This window comes from Hyperoodon ampullatus, assembly GCF_949752795.1.
Source record: "Hyperoodon ampullatus genome assembly, chromosome: 5".
NCBI lineage: Eukaryota > Metazoa > Chordata > Mammalia > Artiodactyla > Ziphiidae > Hyperoodon > Hyperoodon ampullatus.
Window position 1 is genome coordinate 9,776,846 of NC_136918.1, and position 23,628 is coordinate 9,800,473.

The 23,628-nt window shown below is 34.9% G+C and overlaps 1 protein-coding gene across 5 annotated transcripts in view; it reads left to right on the forward strand.

Moving 5' to 3' along the window:
* U2SURP (U2 snRNP associated SURP domain containing) overlaps positions 1-23,628 on the forward strand; it is a gene marked incomplete at its 5' end in the record, with an annotated part of 52,012 nt that overhangs the window by 24,555 nt on the left and 3,829 nt on the right. For 4 of the 5 annotated variants that reach the window (XM_079704752.1, XM_079704749.1, XM_079704750.1 and 1 more), the window contains 15 exons: positions 1,392-1,557; positions 1,739-1,950; positions 2,889-2,932; positions 6,016-6,120; positions 7,195-7,261; positions 7,345-7,508; positions 8,839-9,001; positions 9,414-9,493; positions 10,419-10,506; positions 11,531-11,653; positions 12,725-12,881; positions 13,723-13,818; positions 14,528-14,594; positions 18,713-18,872; positions 21,757-21,867. In XM_079704752.1, coding sequence (XP_079560878.1) covers positions 1,392-1,557; positions 1,739-1,950; positions 2,889-2,932; positions 6,016-6,120; positions 7,195-7,261; positions 7,345-7,508; positions 8,839-9,001; positions 9,414-9,493; positions 10,419-10,506; positions 11,531-11,653; positions 12,725-12,881; positions 13,723-13,818; positions 14,528-14,594; positions 18,713-18,872; positions 21,757-21,867 — 1,803 coding nt within the window. Of the gene's footprint in view, positions 1-1,391; positions 1,558-1,738; positions 1,951-2,888; positions 2,933-6,015; positions 6,121-7,194; positions 7,262-7,344; positions 7,509-8,838; positions 9,002-9,413; positions 9,494-10,418; positions 10,507-11,530; positions 11,654-12,724; positions 12,882-13,722; positions 13,819-14,527; positions 14,595-18,712; positions 18,873-21,756; positions 21,868-23,628 lie in introns of those variants that run through there. The other variant, XM_079704753.1, reaches the window with a different exon arrangement.

Consider the following 23,628-nt stretch of genomic DNA (forward strand, 5'->3'; position numbering starts at 1 on the left):
GTGAGCCATGGCCGCTGGGCCTGCGCGTCCGGAGCCTGTGCTCCACAGGGGGAGAGGCCACAACAGTGAGAGGCCCGCCTACCACAAAAAAAAAAAAAAAAAAAAAAAAAAAAAAAAAATCTGAAGTAAGCAGATTTGGTGGAACTAGATAAGTCTCTAAAATTATCTTGTGAAATTGAGCCTTAGCGGTATGGGCCGAATTTTCTTGCTATAATTCCTAAGGGCTTGTCTCCTCTTTCTTTCTTTTCTTTTCTTTTCTTTTTTTTTTTAAAAATACATTTATTTAGCTTTGCTCTTATTATTTCTTTTAAAAGTTTTTGGCTGTGTTGGGTCTTCCTTTCTGTGCGCAGGCTTTCTCTAGTTGCAGTGAGTCGGGGCTATTCTTCGTGGTGGCATGCGGGCTTCTTGTTGTGGTGGCTTCTCTGTTGTGGAGCACGTGCTCTAGGCATGTGGTAGTTGCAGCACCTGGGCACTGTAGTTGTGGCTCACAGGCTTAGTTGCTCCGCGGCATGTGGGATCTTCCCACACCAGGGCTCAAACCCGTGTTCCCTGCATTGGCAGGCAGATTCTTAACCACTGCACCGCCAGGGAAGTCCCTGTCTCCTCTTGCTGTAACTGGACTATCCTCTGATTTTGAAATGTTTTGCTAGGTGCTGATTTTATTTATCAGGATATGACCAGTGGTAGAAAATACTCTTTTGAGACTGTCCCCTTCTGATGCATAGCCTACTTCCTTATGGATTTTTTTCTTTTTTCATCTTAATAATAGCAAACTAATATTTTTGCTTTGTCTTTTATATTTTAATTCTTTCCCCTGCTTCATTCTTAATTGTTATGGGGAATGCAGTGGTTGTTCTGCATAATAAGATCTTTTAAAATATAATATATATTTTGGACCTCATTGCATATTTACCCTTTTTTGTTTTCTCTGTTCTTGATTACACTGGCAGCTGGGTGCTGGAAAAAGAAAAAGTGACCAGATCCTTTATTTCTTTCATTGCCAACAAATATTTCCTCCTTGACTTAAGTGTGGTAATCATTGCTGCCTGAAAAAGGTTGCTAAATGCTGAACAAACCATTGCTGTAGAAAGCGTATTTTAGGTGCAGGATCTCAGAAGCAGGAAGAGTGAAGGTAAAGGTGTGCTCTTGATTTCTCCAGCCACCCAGCCTCTTCACCCGACCACTTATGTAAAACAGAATGTTTCTGGTGTGAAAAGATTTGTGCGTGCCCCATGAAGGCAGGATTTTACCCTTGTAGAGGTCCCAGTACTTGAATGGAAAGCTGTAGCATTGATAGGTCTCTTCTCATTTTGCAAAAACTGCTCTGTGCTGCACAGAGTTCTTTTTTCTTTCCTCTTTGCTTACCAAAAATATCTTACGCCTTTTAATAGATGAATGAAGAAATGTTGTGCCAGGAGTTTGGAAGATTTGGGCCCCTGGCCAGCGTGAAAATTATGTGGCCCAGAACTGATGAAGAAAGGGCAAGAGAGAGAAATTGTGGCTTTGTGGCCTTTATGAATAGAAGAGATGCTGAAAGAGCTTTAAAAAACTTAAATGGTAAGGAAGCCCATCTGTAGAACTCAGATATTGCTTTGGTTTTGAAAAGTATTTATAAAAACTCGAGGGGAATAATGGACCAGAAAGGTAAAGGTTAAACATGAAAATTAATTTAAATCACAAGAGAGCCCTTATTTCCTTTTGAGAGTTACCAGGGTGACTTTTCTTTTCTTTCTTTTAGGAAAGATGATTATGTCTTTTGAAATGAAGTTAGGTTGGGGTAAAGCTGTGCCTATTCCTCCACATCCAATATACATTCCGCCTTCCATGATGGAACATACGCTTCCCCCACCTCCATCAGGACTGCCTTTTAATGCGCAGCCTAGAGAGCGGTTAAAAAACCCCAATGCTCCCATGTTACCACCACCTAAAAACAAGGAGGATTTTGAGAAGGTAATTTAAAAAATGTACATAGGGCCGCATCTAATTTGTAAATACTAAATCTGTGGTAGTATTTCTTTTCAACAATTTATAGAAAGTGTGTGTGTAATTCTGTTTGGCAACTCTTAAAGAAAATGAAATAACTTAGATGTGTTCCCTGCCTTAGCCCATGGAAACCCTGTATTGGGATACTAGGTCATATTTTTATTTGTGGCTATCATTCCTTTTTTGACCACTTATTAAGTTTTTTTTTTTTTCCTTTGTCCACTGTTGTATCCAGGTTTGCTTAAGTGTAGTATCTAAATTTACTTTGTTTTGAGAAAGTGATACTTTGTATTTGGTTAAGTGCCTTTTCAGTTAGACTCCTAAATAGTTAAATTGTTTGGATGGCAGCTAGCTAATAACTTCGTTTTCAAGATCTAAAGTATTAGAATATTTGAGAGCATATATGGTTTTTAAAAAGTTGGCTACTCTAGTAAAAGCAAAGGGTGAATATTTTCTTTTTATTAAACATAAAACCAACTTAATTTCAAGTTATAAGAATTTGTTGGTTCTATTATGAATTAATTACACTTAAAATGACAGGGCTGGTTTTAAAGGCTTGGGAACAAAGTAGCAAACTGTATGGTCAGAGGCAAACAGTTAATGATTTCACAAATTAAAATCTTTATCTGATAATTCTCAGTGTAGTACCTATTTCAGTGCATTGATGTGCATTCTGGCAGGAATGTTCTGATTCTTTGCATTTGGTGAACGTTTACTGTTCACTGAACACATCCATTTGCATTTATGTAATTGCTTAGTGTATAATTACTTCAAATGCAGTGATTGCCTGCAAAACTTGTGATTAGATGTGTAGTATTTTCAATGCATATGTATATTTTTGCTTGTTACTTGTTAACAATACTCACATATTCTATGTTTATTATCTGATGTGACTTCATATACAGACTCTGTCGCAAGCCATAGTCAAAGTGGTTATCCCAACAGAAAGGTACATGTTTTTCTTTATTATTACTGATCTAAATATAGACAATATCCCCTTCTGAATTTAAAAAAAAAATGGTGTTGAGGAAAAGGTAGTATCTTGACTGAGCAATGGTTCCTTCCCAGTACTTTTTGGGGGGGATATGTGAAATTTAACTAACTTTAGTATACTTTGCAATTTTATGTCATTATCGTTTTTGTTTTATTGTTACCAATGTAGGGTATTTTGTAGCTTTAGTAGTCAGAATGTGTTTAATAGATTTAATCTGGAGTTGTTAGTCTAATAACATTAGACTATTGGGATGGGAAAATAGGTGTTTTAAATGTATCTTAAATTTTAGATAATGTTACATTTTGACCCAATCTGTTATTTTTTTTCTTGGTTTCTGAATTGTCTGTGTTTAATATGCAAGCTTAGTTTGAGTTTTCCTTACTGAAAGCATAGCTTTATTTTTCCTAAATGATTTTAAGAAGGAATTTCTATTATTCTCGTGAACACTGACCATAACTAGAAACTTTTTTCATGATAACAAAGGTGTTTGGAGTTCTTTTATTTTCCTTTCTTCCTTTTTTTCTTTTTCAACATAATGTTAAAGCAGAAGAATTCATGCTGTAGGTATGCTCTTGCTCAGTCAAGCTAAGCCTTTTCCCAAACACAAGAACACAACACTGGTTGAATAATAAATGAACACAAAAGAATACCAAATTCTCTTTGACATTGGCCTTGGTGAGCAACACCAGCTGAACTGTCTGCGGCAGCGGGGGACCAGGAAAACATCATGGGATGGATTGGGAAAGTATACAGTTTTTGACCAGACATTGGTACGATCGACTCCAATAAATGTGGTTTTATTATAACTGAGAGACAATTTTTGTTGTTGTTGCCCAGAATAAGATAATTACCATTTTAAAATAAAATAATGCACTTTAAATTATATCATCTTTTTGTACTACACTGTTTCATTCTGATAGAAAAGTCACCTTTTTAAAAATAAGCACATAATCCTTAAGGAAAAAAGAGTGATTACAGTTCTTTAAGAATCTTGAATTTAAGTTAGCAACAACTAATTGTCAGATTTTGATTTTAAATAATCATGAAACATTTTAAAACTTCTTTTAAACTTTAAATTTTCTAAAAATAGATATATCAGTTACAAGCCTGTTTAAAACTATAGTGGGTTTTTTTTCCACTGGTAAAACACTCACAGGAAAGTAGTATATTGGCAGCACTTAAAAAGCGTATATCCAGTATTAGCTTTACATGTGGCTCAGCTTATTTCTAAACAAAATTTTGAGTATACATTTTGTTGTAAAGTCTTGACTCACCATTACAATGAATCCTTTGTTTTAAACTTACTAAATCATTTTTCATCTACCTTTAATATGCAAGTCAAGTTGCTTTTGACTTAATTCATACAAGTTTCTGGATGTGTAGTATTTGTCCACCTAGTCATTGATTTTATATATTATGATACATAAAATTTCCCTTTAATTTGACATATACCAGTGGGAGTTTTGGGACTGAATCAATACCATATCTCCCTTCTTTTAAAACAATGTCATTAACCATATGGATGTTGAGAATACGTTCTCATTTGGATATCAAGAACTGCATATTTGCAGACCAATTAATACTTCTGTGAAAGAATTTTTAGATTTAAAATTGATACTTTTGGGTTTTTGTTTTAACAGTTTGAGGTTGAATTAATAATTTTAATATATAGTTTTCCCTCTGTTAAAGATTTATTAAACCTTCATATTTTTCTTTGACCTCTTTTAGGAGGTCAAAAAAATTCATTTTTTCACTATGTAGAGATTTTAGTGTCCACTTAAGTAGGTTTGTTTGAGAACTGAGAAAATAATTATAATCAGCATGAGATAAATTATTTTACTGTTCATGTACTCTGAAGCAGGGCTTTATAGAGCAAAAAAAATGTCTTATTCTATAACTATATATTTATTTATATTCTAGCAGTTATATGAACTTAATTTGAGCTGGGAATGCTAAAGGTGTAATTTAGTGTGTGCCTTGTACCAAGAGCCAATATCCTTTTGCTTTTCCCATTTGTTATTTGCCAACTCTATATGGTGGCGACTGGTGAAATGAGAAATCAGAAGTAGCTATCATAAGCTGAATCATTTTTGCCTGACACTGTAATCAATGTCTAAAATTGTGTTTGGAGCCTAATAAGGTATCAAATTTTAAAAATAAAGACTTTGTATAAGCCCAGTCAACAAAATGACAACTAAAAAGTTACATATGTTTATTTTTGGCTTAAATATTGGGAAGTAATTGTTATGAAAAATGGGAAGGGCATATCACCATGTCCCTTATTTTGGAATATTTTGGAAACAGGACTCCATTCGTTTAAGGCTTTGGCAATATAATTGCTTTACTGATTCAGAACACACAGGCAGAATTATACATGTCATGAACTATGTGAACTAGTTTGAAGTGTGGTCCAAAGGGATGTTGCCTCATTAAAGGTCAGATTCAGTAAAAACTCCATCTGCTATATGTGTACCAGAAAAGCACAGGAGTTGGATGGATTTTTTTTATTATTATTATTAAATCAGACCTTAAACTTGTTAGTAGTTGTGCATTTTTATAAATTATAGTCATGTCTATAACATTTCAATATCACTACAAAAGTGCTTGGTTTAGGAATGTTTTAAAACTGAGATAGTGTGTAAGTTTTTAGATGGTTATGATAACATGTAAGCTTTAAGTTACTGATCTTATATATTTGCAGCTTTCCAGTTAGTTGTGATTCATAATTTAATGTTCTGCATTTGGAAAGTAAAATTAAGTGGTATTTAGAAATTGAAATCTTTATTACTGTGAAGCTGTGTTGTGGTTTCCCACCCTCCCTTCCTTTCCCCTCCCCTCCCACTCCCTTATCCCCATTGCCCCACTCCCTCTTAATGCACAAGGTATTAACATATGCTCCAGGTTACTTTCTTGGTATAAAATTCTGTATTAGTCAGCAGAATAATCTTTTTCTGCACAATTATAGTAACTTAGGTCAAGTGTAGTTTTATTTAGTGGTAGGTCTGAATCCATTTTCTTTAACTGTGTTGTTGTTGTAGGAATTTGCTCGCCCTGATACATCGAATGATAGAGTTTGTTGTACGTGAAGGGCCAATGTTTGAAGCTATGATTATGAACAGAGAGATCAACAATCCTATGTTCAGGTGTGCATTTTTTTATTGTGGTAATAACGTTTACATGTAACATACAACTTGCCATTTATATATGTGCAGTTCAGTGGCATTAAGTACATTCATGTTGTGCAACCGTCACCGTAACTTTTCACATTTTCCATAACTGAAACTCTGTACCCCTTAAACAGTAACTCCCCATTCCTTTGGTCCCTCAGCCCCTGGCAACCACCATTCTACTTGCTGTGAATTTGATTACCCTAGGTACCTCATCTAAGTGGAGTCATACCTTATTTGTGCTTTTGAGACTGGCTTATTTCACCTAGCTTAATGTCTTCAAGGTTCATCCTTGGTGTAGCATGTGTCAGAATTTCCTTACCTTTTAAGGCTGAGTAATATTCCATTGCATGTATATACCACATTTTGTTTATTCTCAGATGTGCATTTTTAAAAATACTTTAAAATTATTTTTTGGAATTAAAAACACTCAAAGAAAAAAGTCCTAAAAATATGAGGTTATTTTCGTAGTGGGGTGAGAAGGCAGTTTTAATAATTAGACTAGAATGTGCCTGTGTCAATTTTCCAGTGATTTCCATGGTTTGATTAATTAAATAGCTTTGTTTTTAGCATTCTCAAGGAGGAAAATATTTTTCATTGTGTTTTTCAATGAAAGAGTCTTTCATAGGCAAAATATGGTAGAATAAATGAGGTTTATAAGAAACTACTTATCTTCTTAATAGTTATATCTAACACTTCATTTGCAGTTTACTTAAGTCATTTAAAAACCACTGCTTTTGAAATTATATCTTGGGAAGACCTCCATTGCCAGACACAGTACCTGACACAGTGTTCAATAAAACTGATTGTAAGACTCAGCAAGATGCATACATACCTTCTGAGTATTAGTGTCAGTCACAAAGGCAGTCTGGGGTTGGGGTGAGGAAGTGGGTAGATGGCAGTGGGTGAGGATTTCTTTCGGGGATCTTTGCTTTTGGTTTTATTTAGAAGTAAATAGACAAATAATGTTTCTCATTTGTTCATATTTACTTGAAGATAGTTCTCCATTAAAGAATCCAATGTTTAATTTTTTGTTTGTTTTTGTTTTAGATTCTTATTTGAAAACCAGACACCAGCCCATGTTTACTATAGGTGGAAGCTTTATTCTATTCTGCAGGCAAGTATAATCAACTACTTTGTTTAATTTTGACTCTGAGGTATTATTAGATCTTTCTAATAACATTCTGGACACTTAACTAGGGAGATTCTCCAACTAAGTGGCGGACGGAAGATTTTCGTATGTTCAAAAATGGATCTTTTTGGAGGCCACCACCGTTAAATCCATATCTGCATGGGATGTCAGAAGAGCAGGAAACAGAAGCTTTTGTAGAGGAGCCTAGTAAAAAGGGAGCACTTAAGGAAGAGTAAGATTTTTACCTTTCTTGTTTTATATTCAGAAAAGTTGCTTTAATGGTCACTTTAATTGATGGTTTTAATAAGATGTGTTAACCCTAAAATAAAATGGTTTTTAAAATTGGTGATTGTTTAAAATAGTAACATCTCTTAACATATGCATTGTAATTTAAAAAATCTTGGCAAGTATTATAAGTGCGTGTCTTACTCAACTTGACCACTTCCTACTCACAAAAATTATTGATGATCTCTTAAGTGATGGTACTCCAGCAGTGGAATACTTTATATTCTTATAGAAATTATTTCATGGCCATTAGAACTCTTGCCTCTTTGAATGTAACGTAAAGAGGTAAAGTTATTTTATGGCTTAGTGAAGTCAAATGGGTGACTGCAAAGCTGCCCATGAAGTGCCGTGTGCGGCCACCATAGAAACATGTTATTATTAGTGCTCAGTCAGCACTGCTTCAGGGCAGTTAACCTGGTTTAAGAAGCAAAAACAAATTAAACTATTGAAATGTTTAGAGGAAATTCTGTATACCTGAAGGGGAAAAAAAGGCCAAAATAATTTTTAGCTTTTAGGATTATATACTTCCTGTCAATAAATCTTAATGCTAGTTGCATTGATGCATTGTTTGTGAGAGCATTGCTGATAGAGAACTATAGCATTTGAGAGTATATTTGCTTCTGAAGATGTTATGTTCATCATTACTTTTGCCCAGGGATCTGCATACTCAGCCCATAGGCTAAATCTGGCTACCTCCTGTTTTTGTAAATAAAGTTTTATTTGAACACAGCCATACCCATCCCTTTACATGTAGTCTGTGGTTGCTTTGGTGTTATAGCAGCAAAGCCGAGTAACTGTGACAGAGACTGTATGACTTTCAAAGCCTAAAATATTCACTCTGTGATCCTTTACAGAAAAAGTTTGTCAACCCTTGCTTTATAGCCTGTCCTAATCCTATGCAGAAGTGCTAAAGTAACAAACTTCCTTCAAAGGAGAGTGAAGACCATGAAGGTTCTTCTTCCGTGTAATAGGATAATAGGAGTGGGACATTCACGAAGACTCTTGAAAAAATGCCTATAATTTTAAATTTACTTAACTTGTAAACTAAAAGTCACTAAAATAATTTATTAGTTCCCAGGATAGTTTTCTTCCCCATATAAATTCTTTAAAAAAATGTAACATATTTGGAATACGTAACACAAATCAGACTTAACACAATTTAGTCTTCAGAGTTTTATCTGAGTGGGTTTTAAAGAAATTAACTTGCGAACAGAAACTATAATGGCATTTGATATTTGTATTTATAAATACTTATAAGTTAAAAAATTCGTATTCAGACAGAGGGACAAATTAGAAGAAATTCTGCGGGGGTTAACTCCAAGGAAAAATGATATTGGAGATGCAATGGTTTTCTGTCTTAATAATGCTGAAGCTGCTGAAGAAATAGTGGATTGCATTACCGAGTCATTGTCCATCTTAAAGACACCCCTTCCCAAAAAGGTATGGGAATAATTTCTCCTAATGGAACATTTAGTTAAGTAAAGGAGAGGTAATAGTTGACTTCTGTTTGAATTGAAATTGGTTTCCTTTTTGAATGAAGAAGTTGACTGAAGAAATCTTTCTCGTACAGTTTCATTTTCCTTCTGCCTGGGAAACTTATCTTAGTTACTAACACACAAATTATCAACAGATTGAAATGTAAATGAGTTACAACTTTTATCCATGCCAGAGTCATGGTTGTGATACTGAATTTCTTAAAACTCTTCTCATTAGTTAGGATTATTAAATTATGGCTAAACATTGGCCTTATGCTGTTGATTCAAAACATTTCAATATGGAAATTTTTTTAGATACGTTTTTTGCTGTTGGTTTTTATTTTTAATCCATTTTATGCTATCTTTTGGTATTCTAGATTGCCAGATTATATTTGGTTTCTGATGTTTTGTACAACTCTTCAGCCAAAGTTGCCAATGCTTCCTATTATAGAAAATTGTAAGTATAGTGATGTAAGTTGACATGCCTGAACTAAAATATTTAAGGGTAAGGAGCTCAGAACAGAGGATAGTTTTGATAATACCCTCAATAATAAGAAATAATTTGAATTTCTTCATAGTTTGTTGAATATTCTAAAAATTGGATTGTATTCATTGAAGTAAACCACTTTAAGCTAAATTATTATAATCTTTTGAAAGTTTTTCTATCAGTTTCTTGATTAACTATCAATAAAAGAACAAATAGGAGTTAAAAATCACTTTATTCCTATTGTGTATTTAGCCACTTGTGTAATAAATAAGCTGAAACACTAGAAATAGTGGCCAACAAAGGAAGAAAACAAAGGAGCATTAACTATTTATAGAATCAGTGTTCTCTGATCATCATTGTATTGGTTGTAGTTCATTGTTAATGTTTTCCTAGGCAATAGGAAATTATGTTGCTGTATATTGATATACAACTCTTCCTCAGTTCCCCACATTTCTTTTTTGGTGTTTATTTTATGAATTAGGGAAGCTTTTCTTTAGGAACTGGCTCTGAAAGGAAATTTGGAGGTTTGGGCCCTAATCTTAGCTCTGCTATTTCTTCTTTTGCCTTGGACAGGTCACTTACCTTTTCTATTTCCTATTTTATAAAACAAAGAGGTTGGACTAGATGGCTCAAGGTATCCTAGATGTAAAAGTTCCTTGTTAATTAAGGGAACTAGTTCTTAAGGCTCTTCGTGTGATTTTGCAGAAGAAAAATTCAGAATAATAGGAGTTAAAGTTTTAGAGTTTAAACACCTAATTCTTATTTTTAAAGCTTTACTTGATTAATTTATTTATAAAATTAAAAGTCCAGAGTGGTTTTCATTGGCTAGCATGTTGAAGTAGATAAGGATTTTAAAACACATTCTATTGTAAAAAGCATATTATTTGAATTTCAGTTTTGAAACAAAGTTGTGTCAGATATTTTCAGACCTCAATGCTACCTATCGTACAATTCAAGGCCATTTACAGTCTGAAAACTTTAAGGTACGTTTATTGTTTGGGTATTTTTGCCCTAGTGTTTTAAATGGGAAGTGGGCGCCGGGGAGCACATTGGAGGGCTAAAAGAGTATGTTAATTTAAGTAAGTGTAAGACATAACTTAGATGTTTCAGACATTATTGTTTTAAAATTTACTGCCATTTTACCTTCAGTATCAAAAAAAGCCTGAAATTTTAAAATACGTCTAGTGTTTTGTTGGGTGTCTGTTTTAGTTTTAAGGATTTTATTTAAACATTTTAAATATTGGTCTTTTCACAGAAAACACTCAGAAGATCACTTGCTTTGTAGTGGCATATATTATTTGGCTGGATTAGGAATATAAGTTATTCATGTTGAAAGTATATTCAGTTATTAATTTTTTATTAACGTGCAAGCTGTAGACCAATGTTAAGAAAAGCCAAACAGAATACCTTACTTATAGTTGAAAAAATAGATACACTTTCGTGGGAAGAATACTCATTAAGGAAATTTTTAGCTTGGGAAGATGCCCAGTGACCCCACCATTTAGGGGATTCAGACAAACAACTCCATTAAAATTTTTTTTGACCTTAAATTTTGACCATAAGACAGAGATTATAGAAAAAGTTTAAGGAGGGGACAGAGAGAATTGTTAGCCAGAATCAGGAAGTACTTCATCGGACCATAAAGGAATTCAGATCAAAATGTGGGCTACCTTGATATCCAGCTTTCATAAGTTTCTAAGCTAGTGTTTCCCAGAATGTGGCCTCATGTGTACCACCAGTGGTATGGGACCTTGATCTTAGGTGACTGAGAGCAAACAGTTACTGTTTCTTTTTTATTACATTTATTCTTAGTTTCTTTCCTCTTTTAATGGGGAGGTAATATTGATTTTTAAAAAAAATATTGTAATGATGAATAGTTATCTCCCTTAAACTTTAAAAAGAATATTGGTTTAAAGGAAAATTTAGCAAATTGTGATGGTCATTATCATGAGATGACATTGGATAGTTATTGCCGTAAATGATAATTCATTGTCTTTTTCCTGTTAGCAACGGGTAATGACCTGCTTTAGAGCATGGGAAGATTGGGCAATTTATCCAGAACCGTTTTTGATCAAACTACAAAATATTTTCTTAGGACTTGTAAATATTATTGAAGAAAAGGAGACAGAGGTAGGTATTCAGTGTATTTGTCCAATTATCTTAAAATTTATTTCTGGAATGCTGTGGAGGTATGATATGTTACAGATGTGAGTAACATTTCTTTGTGGAAAATGCCTACTGTTTACCACTAAACAGTGGATTTTTGTTGTTGGGATTGCTGGAGCCCAGGACTTGAAATTATATGTAACAGGAATTTTCTGTTTTGTGTCCTTATGTGAAAATTGGTGACTTTTTATTTGATGACATGAAAGGATTTATAGTATATTAGTAGAAAAAAAGCAAGTAATAGAGCAATGTATGTAGCATGATTTCATTTTGTTAAACTAAAGATAGCTGTGTAAGTAAACATGTACCTGAAAAGATACACCACAGTGGTAGCAGATTGTATTCATCACCATTCTGTTTTTTTTTTTTTTAAACCTCCTCAATAGTTCTTAAATCCATCATCTTCATTTCTACCATCCTAATCCAGCTATCATATTTTCACTTTCACTGCTCCAACCACATGGTCCTTGTTTCAGTTTCTTAAATATATGTCCTCCTACCATAGACCTTTGTACATGTTCTTTCCTCTTTCCGGAACATCTCTTCTTTATCTGAGACACTTCAGATCTCAGTTTGAGGCATAAATTCATTGAGCCTTCTCAGACCTCTTTAGGCGGAACCTACTTAGTACACATTCTGATAACACAGTGCACCTCTTTGTTACAGCAGTCATCATATATTGTTGTGATTATCTGATTGCCTGGCTCCTTCTCTGCCCCCCTGTCCCCCCCACCCCCTAGTTGTACTAAAGCTCTATCACAGGAGGGACTAGGGGACCAAGGCTCATTTTTGCCCATCATTGTATCCTCAGTGCCTCCCATGGTACCTGGCATAATTAAGTACTTGGTAACTATTTGATAAATATTGCACAGATGAATGCGTCTTTGTCAGCTGGATGATAAAAATATATTCTTATTATCTCCTCACATTGTACCTGGGAATGTTAGTTGGTTTATACTGGATTGCAAGTTAATCTTTTAGCAATATGACTTTAGCAAGCAAAAGAAAATGTTACAGTAGTATGTGTTTTTATAGGATGTGCCAGATGACCTTGATGGTGCCCCCATTGAGGAAGAGCTTGATGGTGCACCTCTAGAAGATGTGGATGGAATTCCTATTGATGCTACTCCCATTGATGACCTTGATGGAGTCCCTATAAAGAGCCTTGATGATGATCTTGATGGAGTACCTTGTAAGTTCAAACTTCAAACTCAGTAAATCTAGCTAATAAGTTTGATTCCAAGCCTCTTTAATTTCCACACATGCTGATATGGGAAAAGGTTATAATTTCTCAGTAAGGTTGTCAGTCATTAACTTTTTTCTGTCTTTTATTTCTGACTTTTCAGAATGGAACAACCCAGTAATACATTTGTGCCAAGAAAAAGGTTTCCTTTCTGGTCACATTTATTTGTTGGGACAGTCAGCCTCTTACAATATTAGCAGGTTTTTCCTGTCTTAATTGTTAGGAAACTATAGGCAAAATCCTGTGTTCAGTTGTATGCATAATCCCGGGTGCTTGGTTTTATCAGTTCTATTTTTATTATTTTTCCTAACTTATAGATTCAGTTTTCCTAGTTGCCTGAAATCATTTTTGGAAATAGGAAGTATACATAATCTTTAGTACATTTGGATTATATGTTAAAATATTGAATAATATATGAATTCTTCAGTTTAAACAATAATTAGATAAAGGTACTAAAGTTTCTTTTACTTCCTCAGCTTCTCCATTTGCTTGCAATAACCACCTCTGTTCTGGGTATATGTGTGTGTGTGTGTGTGTGTGTGTGTACACACGCACACACATACATATATGCATATGTATATATAAAAATTATATTTATACTTATATTTAAAAATTGGACCTCAGGTGCAGAGAGTTGGATGGATTAGTCATAATCCTTGTCCTTGACACTAGCATTATTAATCCAAGTGTGACCTTATGTAATTTTCCTTTTTAATAATAAGTGAATACTCATGAGCTCCTTAAGTCATCCTCTAGTAGTCAGAGTTAATGGCTCATCTTTCTTCAATAGTGGATGCGACTGAAGACTCAAAGAAGAATGAGCCTATATTTAAGGTTGCCCCATCAAAATGGGAAGCTGTAGATGAATCTGAATTGGAAGCACAGGGTAAGTAAAAATACAATAAACACAAAGCTTTAAAAAATTGAGTACTTAAAATTTTACCAAATCATTGTTGTGTGTGTGTACATTTTCCTTTTGTATTTTATAACATGTTTCAACCTTAAGACCCAGTGTTGTCATATTTTATGTCTAGTGGCTAAGTTTTCATTGTGGTTGCTGTTTAAATTTTCTTAGATCATTCAGTTTGGATGCTTCAAGAGTAATCAGGGAACTCACTAAAAACCTTTTAGGTTAAGCCATTTCAGTAGAAAATGTAGATGGGAAGCTGTACCTGTTTGGAAATTTACTTAGAGGTCAGTTTCAGAAAAACCAAAGCTTTGTCTCTCTTATAATGCTTGATTTCTTAGATGCAGTTTAGACCTGCCTTTCATACTTGCTTGGACATGTATCCCAGCGCTTATAATCTGTAATTGTTAATTTAGTATTTGTAGGTTCTAATGAAATAAATCTTACCATCTAGCATAGAAATAAGGATGACAGCATTATTTGTCACCTCATGAATTTGAGTAAAATTATAGTGTAGGTGTGAGGAAAGAAATACATTTAGTACATAGAAATGGCTATTCAAAGAAAAGAGAAATGTAGATAACTTCTGTAATATAAACTTTCAGTTCTAAAGTTGGGCTTCTACTGTGCTGCTGCAAAAATGCTGATTTACCTTATGGAATTACATCCTTTTTTCCCTTCCATTCAGCTGTAACAACTTCTAAATGGGAGTTATTTGACCAGCATGAAGAATCAGAAGAAGAAGAAAATCAAAAGTAAGAATCTAAGTTTCGAATATACTCAGTTTCTTATTGCTTATACACTCCCTTTTTCATTAAGAGGTATGCTTGAAATAATAGTGAAGAGGAAAACTTAACTCTTAAAAAAACTTGTTTTAAGAGGATCATTTTTAGTTCTTCATTGTTTTTCCAGTGAATAAAGAGCTTTTGCTTTCTGGTTTTGACGCATCTGGTTTCACTTTGCTTTTGAGTTTGTTTTCCTATGCTAGGTTATACATTCTTACTTTGTAGTTACTAAATGGTCAACTGCATTTATTTTAAATCTTTGTCATCAAGTATTGTTTTGGCTCCACAAAAAGTGTTTTTTAAAATGTGAATGGGAAGGTTATTATGCTCCTTTTTGGGGGGGATTGTGCATTGCTAAGAAAAATAATGCATTATGACCATTATGACCGTTACATTATTTAAATGTTAACACCTCAGAAGAACTAAGAATAACTAAAAGAAAAAAACCATTTTACCTTTATCGTATGGAGAAATTATAGTTTTCAATCTTGCTGTTTGGTAATTACCCCCGGTTGATTTTGAGTTTAACACTGAATGTGATTATAGGAATCCTGCTCCCAAATTCTCCTGCAAGTTTATGCTGGTAGTTCTTTTTTTTTTTTTTTTTAAGATAGCACTTGACACCTTTAAAAATCATTACAAAAAAAGTTAATTTTTTTTAATAGGGAAAGAGATGGCATCAAAGCAGAGGTTTCTGGGTTTTGTTTTTGTTTTTTTTTAAATCTTTTATTGTTTTCATATGGAAGAGTGCACAAAAGGAAAAGTCCCTTTGTGTCCCAGCACAATTTGAGCATTTGTATGGATTCAATAATTGGGTGTTAGCATTTAGATTTAAGGCAATACGATTGATCAGCATTTGTGGAAACACAGTTTGGTATGATGAAAACTTGGCAATGGTGATGTCCTTCCAGAAACAGTGTGATCAGAACAAGTCAGCAATGATTATGACAACATGTTTACAAAATATAGATGTGGTTCGCTGATGGAAGTACCTCTCTGAGGCTGTTTAGGAGTACAGGAATTGGGAACAGTCCAGTTTTTCATTTTTATGTCTGCAGTCCCATCATTAGTAACATCTCTCACCATTGTAGAATCACTGCTTTTTAAAATGAGTATGTGTATTCATAAAATAATTATTTAAGGGAAAAGAAGGGTAGAAAAGCCACTGCAGAACTCAAATATTGTTCAAGCGGTTTTGTTTCTAAAGGTGCTTATTTTTTTGCATTGAATTTGGTATTTATGTTAATGTTTGAAATGTGAAAGCATTTTTGTGTTGATGGTAATTGTACATTCATACAGTGAAGCATGGATCACTGAAAATATAATTTATATTTTTGATTTTTCCTAGGAGCTCCAAATAAGTCATGATAACGTGAAAATAACTTTTTGAAAGTACAAAACGGGAAAATACTTTTTCACATACTACTGCTTTCTGGTCCTTGAAATTTTCTTGCGCCTCACTGCTGCTCTCTAGTGGCTGAATCCAAAAATGCCTTTTTACCAAGGAGCTGCTTTTTTTGGGGGGGTGGTGCTGCATTGGGTCTTCGTTGCTGTGTGCAGGCTTTCTCTAGCTGCGGTGAGCGGACTTCTCATTGCGGTGGCTTCTCTTGTGGAGCACGGGCTCTAGGCACACGGGCTTCAGTAGCTGTGGCTCGCGGGCTGTAGAGCACAGGCTCGGTAGCTGTGGCGCACGGGCTTAGTTGCTCCGCGGCATGTGGGATGTTCCCGGACCAGGGCTCGAACCCGTGTCCCCCGCATTGGCAGGTGGAGTCCCAACCACTGCGCCACCAGGGAAGCCCTGGAGCTGCTTTTTGACACTAGTAATTATTGTTAGTAATTATTGTCTTTGTGGCAGAAGGGTGATTAAAAAATACATATAGCACTACTAATGCTTTGGAGAAAAGTTCCAATAGTAATTCAGTGCGTTTGTAATGAATTCTGTATGGGTTTAGTCTTGAATTTCCAGTTCTTTAAAAGAAGAGCAAGATGAGGCTGTGATGAGATCTGAACCTAGAACTGGTAACTAAGAGCTAAAGTCAAAGCCAATTAGAACAGATGACTCAGGCCTTACAAAAGTTAAATAGCAGCTGTAGAGTATGTACGTAGTTTAAATTCTCAAATTGCAGTGTAGTTCATTTTAAAAGTCTTAAATTATATGAGTAGTGTTCAGCCACCTATATTTTTTCTCTGTATGTATAAAAACATGCATATCTGTTTAAAGCATAAACTATGTAATATTGTACATACTCTTCTGCGACCCATGTTTTTCACTCAAGTATCATGGGTTTTGTTATTCCATGTCAGTCCATATGTTTATCAGCTCTGTATTCATCTGTGGTTGAAAGCAAGCATTCAGATAAGTGTCCAAGGAAGTTTATCAAGGAATATTTCAAATTGCAAAAAAATTTTTTTGAAAAAAATGTAAATAACAGGCTGGAATTGGTTAAGTAATCTCCATTGCATAGATAACACAGTTTCATTAGCTGTGTTGCATCTTTATTGATTAACTCTTTCCAGAATAATCCTTCAGTAAACTGTATTTACACACACACACACACACACACACACACACACACACACTCTTTAACCACTAAAAGCATCTGAGACACTTGTAAAACTATTTTGCACCATAAAACAAGAAATTCTCGTCTTTTAAAAAATTACCTAAGAACTGCATTTAGGAAGTTTCTGCCAAATTAATGGGAAATATTAAGTAAAAGTTTATTTCCGAAAAGAACATGTTTTTTAATCGTTGGTTTTGACTTTTTCCTCTTTTTTTCATCACCTAAGTATTGTATTGAGTTGTGCCTATATGTGCTACTAATGATTTGTGGGGCTCTGAGAGTCTAAAGTGTGAAAAGTATTTTATGAGTATTCTAGAAAGGACCTTTAGATGAGAAATAAAAAAGCTAGTACTCTATTTTTATCTACCTTGCTTAAATTTTTCTCATTCAGTGTGTGACTCTAAAATAATTAAAATTTTATTTGGAAAGAATTTGGTTATAATTGTTTTTATATTATCATGAATAGTTTTAAATATATACTAAAAGAACTCCTCTTATTCATGGTAGAGTGTAGTTAGTACCCAAATACCAATATATAAGGGCTTATCAGGTTCAAATATTAAGGGAAAATGGCATATATTCTAGGCTGTGCCAGTAATGTTCTTATCACAATATTGTTTATGAGGAGTTTTGTTTGTATATACGTAAACATTTTGAGTTTGTACATGGAAGACTTGTTTTGCCCAGATCCAGCATTTACACCCAAAAGGCCCCAGTCCCATACAAGCTTTTTTTTTTTTTTTAAAGTCCCATCATTCTTTGTGCTTCAAGAACATTGAAGAACATTTGTTAATCCTATCCTGGCAATGATGAGCACCTTGTCATAGTTGCTTCCCTGTCTCTTTCCACTCGATTGCTTCTGGAAGGACAGGAGAATTTTTCTTCATTGTATCCTTAGCTATGGTAGTCACTTAGTTTATCATTTTCTTTTTATCTGACATAGAACCAATACAACTTTCATAATCAACTATGACATGAATACTAATGTGTGCTAAAATTTAAAATTAATACACTGTTTTGTTCTTAGGGTTATGTGTTAATTAGATAAGGTCTTTTACTTGCTGCATAGAAACTCTGTGACTCAAACTTATGTATTTTCTAGCTTACAGGCTCTGCTGAAGGAAGGGTAAACATTTGGCTTTTTAAACATTAACCATCATGAAATTACTCTGAACTACGAAGTATGCAGAAATCACTGATTGATTATTCATTTCATTTAACTGTTGCAAGGAACGTTTGTGGCAGAATGAAAAGCACAGAAATAATATTAACATAAGCAGAATTTTTAGAAGTGTGATTATGTTGAAGCTCAGATTTTTTCTATGGAGGAAACAAGAGTTTTATAAAATTGTTATTTGATCAGATATTTAGTAAAAGATGTTTTAGTGATGAATTATCCTCTTATGTTTTGTTAACATTATTTAAGCTCTAAGGCGGTGAAAAATCAAAAAGCTGTACTGTAAAATGTAATTTTTTTCTTTGCTGTCGAGACATACAATGTATTCTGCTTATTTATTTCCAAAGTCAGGAAGAAGAAAGTGAAGATGAAGAAGATACTCAAAGTTCCAAATCTGAAGAACATCATTCGTACTCTAATCCAATCAAAGAAGAAATGACTGAGTCCAAGTTCTCTAAGTACTCTGAAATGAGTGAGGAAAAACGAGCTAAACTCCGTGAAATTGAGGTTAGTATTGCATTGAAGTTTAAACTACACTACACTGGCCTTCTTTCACTTTTCCCACCAAACTGTGCTTCCTCTTAGCATCATACCTTGGTCCATACTGTTCCCTCTCTGCCTGGAAACCTTCATACCAGCTGTCTTCCTTCAGGCCTCTTAGTTCAAGCATCTCTTCTGTCTTTCTGTTACGATTTTACATGTGTTGTGGTGTGTGTATTTTTTTTTTTTTTTCTTGCTTGCTTGTTTAGTGTGTTCCCCTCTAGGCTGTGATTTCTGCAAGGGTAAGGGACCATGTCTGTTGTCTGTTCATCATCATATCTCCAGTGCCTGGCACATAGGAGACCCTCGCAGATATTGATGTAATGAATAGATTATATCTCACATTACGAAATCCATCACATGTTGAGGATAAATAATATGTAACAAAAAAAGTGAGATATTTTCTGACACGTTCAAGTTATGTATATATGGTACTGTAGTAGGCTCATTTTCAGTGTCTGCACAAGTGATGGGGAGAGAGTAGACGTCGATTGGGGCTTAACAACAAGAAGGGGAATGACTTACGTGGGAATCCAAACTCTCAAGACTTCTTTCCATTCCCTTTTCTATTATAATGCCTTTTTAAAATTACCAAAGGTATTCAGACAGGTCAGTGAGGGGAGGGTTCTATAATGGGAGACTTCGTTAGTTCTTGCCCCAAGGTGGTGGAACATTCCCAGTAAGTATTAGCAGTCGTGTGGCAGTCAGTCCAGAATCTCAAAAGTGTGCATGAGAGTGAATTTTAATACTCTGTCCATTCATGTAACAGTATTTTATATGCCTACTGGTGGTCAGTGCTTTTCCTCTTACTAACTTATAATACCTACCACCTGAATTTCCGCTTCTCCACTTACTGACTGTTGGGCTGGTACAAGTTCTTGCCCACCTCTTTCTCGATATCACCAAGCCAAAAAGTTAATAGAGAAAACGTTTTGTTTCAACCTTACACAGAATCAGTATGATGTCAGTTTTAAGTAGAGAGGAGGGATTTTCAGAGTTAGTAAGTTGATTCATTTTTCCTGAGGTGTATTCATATACATTCTTTATAAAATTGTAGGGGAATCAAATGTTGTGTTATCAGTGAATGTGCTCACCCGTGGACCTTTTTCAAGCTGCACATGGCCCTTAACTCTCAGAACTTCTCCCGGTCTTACTGAACTCTGCCTTACTGACCTGATGGATCTATTGGAGTAGAAACAAAGATTGAGTTCAATAAAAAATATATTTTCTTGATAAATGAATGACCCTCTTATAAATGCCAAAACAGACTGTTTCTAAATGTTCTGTTTTCTTATTGACTTGAAAGAAAACCATGTGATACAACTTTTTTGTTAATTTGGATGGTTCTACACTGTATATGTATATACTGATTTGTGCTGTACATGCATACACAGAGGTGCACATACCAACACACCTTATATATATACATTTCCCTACTTTATATGTTCTTTGAGAATCTGGCCTCTCTCTTTGTTAGATACTCAGCAGTTGTTCATCCTGCTCTCATAGTGGCTACCCTATCGCAATTTACTTACCCTTTTGGGATTTGGACGTGAGCCAAATCCTGCTTTTAAAATGTAGATCTTGGCTTTGTTATAGAATTATCTATTCTTCTCCCTTATTTACTCTGAGATTTAGTCGCGTGGAGTAAAGGTCCACAACTGGTGGCAAATTTGAACTAGAACTCAGGGCTCGTGAGCTTCATTCATGCGCACTCTCTTCTCTGCCCCTAAATTCAAATGTCAGTTTCTGAATTTAGAATTCAGTGAATACCTTTTTATTGGAGAACCCTTAAATAGAGAATTAAGTTCTAATTAGTTTTATTATATACTATAGTATATATAGTATGTATAATGTGTATTTATAGTATAGTTTTTCTTTCTAAAAGCTCTTTTCTTCCCCACATGTGTCGTAATAAAGATGTCTATAGCTGAATCTTTTTTACCATGGGATTAATAAAAACCAAAGGATTTGTGTTATAAAATATTGACATTCTCTGCAAAGCACCTAGAAAACACGCAGCCATAAATTACAGTGTTTACTGGAAGCAAGTTCTTAATCTTTCAGATTCTGCTTAGAGCAGTGCCTATGCTGGCATTTTCTTTTCTCATTGTGCTGTTGTCTCCGTTTCTATCAATAAGGGTTGGAGGAGTGGAACACTAGGTGGGGAGCCAGGTGAAGGGTCTTCTTTGTTGTTGAAGTAGAAAGATCCCTTTTCTGCCCTCATCCCTGAGGAAAGAGTGAATAGTTGAGGGGAAAGGTGATATACTTGGCACTGTCCCAGGGCAGCCAGGGGATAGATGGCTAAGAAGCCATTCCGTGGGCTGCTGTCTTTTGAATTGGGACCCTTTGTGACCTGTTTTCTGAGTGCCCTGGACTTGTGCTTGTGCCTGAGTTAGGCCACATCAGTAGGAACTGTAGCTAGGGATTTTATAATGATCTTCAAAAGGTGCTCTAGGAATGCCTTTCTTTCACCAAAGTAACATTCAGGTCTGTTGTTTGACTCTTGGATGCTTAACTCTTAAACTGATTCACCACAAATTAGAACAGTCATTTTTGTCAAGTCATCTCGTGTGGCTGTGCAGAGAGCACGTGGGCCAATGTCTGATTACTTGAATTCTGCATAGTTGGGCTTGTCTGACAAGTGGCCTTCCAATTAGGGAGTTACACATTGATGTTATATTTTGACTGAGTCCTTAATCAGTTACTGTATGTTTTTATGTTACTATACTTATGCTTTTCGTTTTTATACACTTGTTTCAAAGAAGAGAGTTTTTTTTAAAGGAGCAAAGCGCTCCTTGAGAAGCTATAGTGATAAAAAGATTTATTTTAAATATGTGTTATTTCACAGCTCAAAGTTATGAAGTTTCAAGATGAATTGGAATCTGGAAAAAGACCTAAAAAACCAGGCCAGAGCTTTCAGGAACAAGTAGAACACTACAGAGATAAACTTCTTCAACGAGTAAGGAATAAGTATACACAGTAATATGCATCTTCCAGAGTTATTTGTTTGACTGCCTACAATATTGATATATTGGCATATTTAAGGAAAAGAATACTTCAAATTATATCCTTTATCTAAATGCTGAATGTTGGTAGCTAATCAGGAACGTTTGAAACTTGACGTTTTACAGTTATTTCAGCGTGGAAAGCAGTCTTGGGGCAAGAGCACACTGTTTTATTCCTGACACTACCTGTGGAGCATGAAATCCTGCTAAGAACATGCTTTCAGAGCTGGAAGATACTATAGAAAGAGTCACATTTGTGACAGTGAGACACCAAGAGCCCTGAGAAGTAGCACAGAATCAGAGATGGAGTTGGGGTTTGGGAATTTCATTTAGGACTCCTTTTCCATGGTGTCCAAGGAGGGGACAGCAAGGGGTAGAATATCTCATCTGTGAATTCTGAGCTTTTGAGGGACCTCGTATTCTCATACATAAAAAAGTGTGTAGGGCTATACAGAGAATTTCAGAACAAGGAGGCCTCCATGATAATTGTTGAAAGAACCTAAGAATTTTTGGGGGACTGCTATTAATTTTTACCTATATCTTGACTGCCTTACAAATAAAAGATTATAGAGAGAAATAGAAACAACTAGAAGGGAGGTTAACATCATACAAACCTATTAATGGTGACGGGAGCACAACAGTATGGTAAAGCAGCGTGTTGCTGTCCAGCACTGTGGAGTCCTGGTGCCACTGTCTGCTGTGCACTCCCAGGCACGTCACTGAAACCTGCTTTTACTCTGTGAAACTGGGTTGATAAGTCCCAGTTTTGCAGGACTGTGAATTAGATAATAGCTACATTAACTCTTTATTATTGAATTAAAATGTTTAAAATATCTTGAGTGTTTTAACTGTAGTCTGATTCCTATGAAAGTATCAATCAGGAAAATGTATCCTACAGATCACCAGAGGAAGTCAGTCTCCTCAGCATCACTTTTTAAATGTGTGCTCAGTATGTTGTATTTGGAAAAAAGATAAATGAGTTGTTTTTTTTTTTAAAAAAGATGTTATGTATCTGAACCCCATGAGTCCCTTTGGAGATGGTGGTAGATGTTTGATCTGCATGGAAGACTACACCTTGAGACGCCCACTGGGTCTAATGTAGTAATACATGTATTATTACCATTTTAGTCTCCTTGCATTCCATGGTTGTAATTGGAGGGAAGAATGTATTTTTTGAAGGTACATACTAGGGGTCAGCAGACTATGGCCATCACCTCATTTTTGTAAATAAACTTATTAAAACACAGCCATACCCCTTCACTTATTATCTGTGTATTATCTACTGTGGCTTTTGGACTAAAGTGGTAGAGTAGACCGGTTGTGGCCCACAAAGAAAATATTCACCACCTGACCCTTATGGAAAACGTGCCAGCATCTGATGTAGGCTTTTTATCAGATATCAGTTAGCTTTCTTGATGCATACAAATCATACAGAAATTTAATTCCTGTTAGTGGAGAGCTAAGTTGGCTTTGTGGGTTCATTGTCTATAGCCACTCCTTTAATTATCAATAGAAATCATAATTTCAAGTGAGAAGTGGCAGTTGTAGCAGTTGGGGATAAGCAAATAAGTTATTTTTTGGTTTATACAATTATATAGTCATGTAGTCAGTTTGTACTTTTATAAATTAGGATTTAAAATTTCCAATATGATTGGTGCTTGTTTCTCACTAATCGTATTTTCTGATGGATGATTATTGTGAATAGCTCTTTCTCC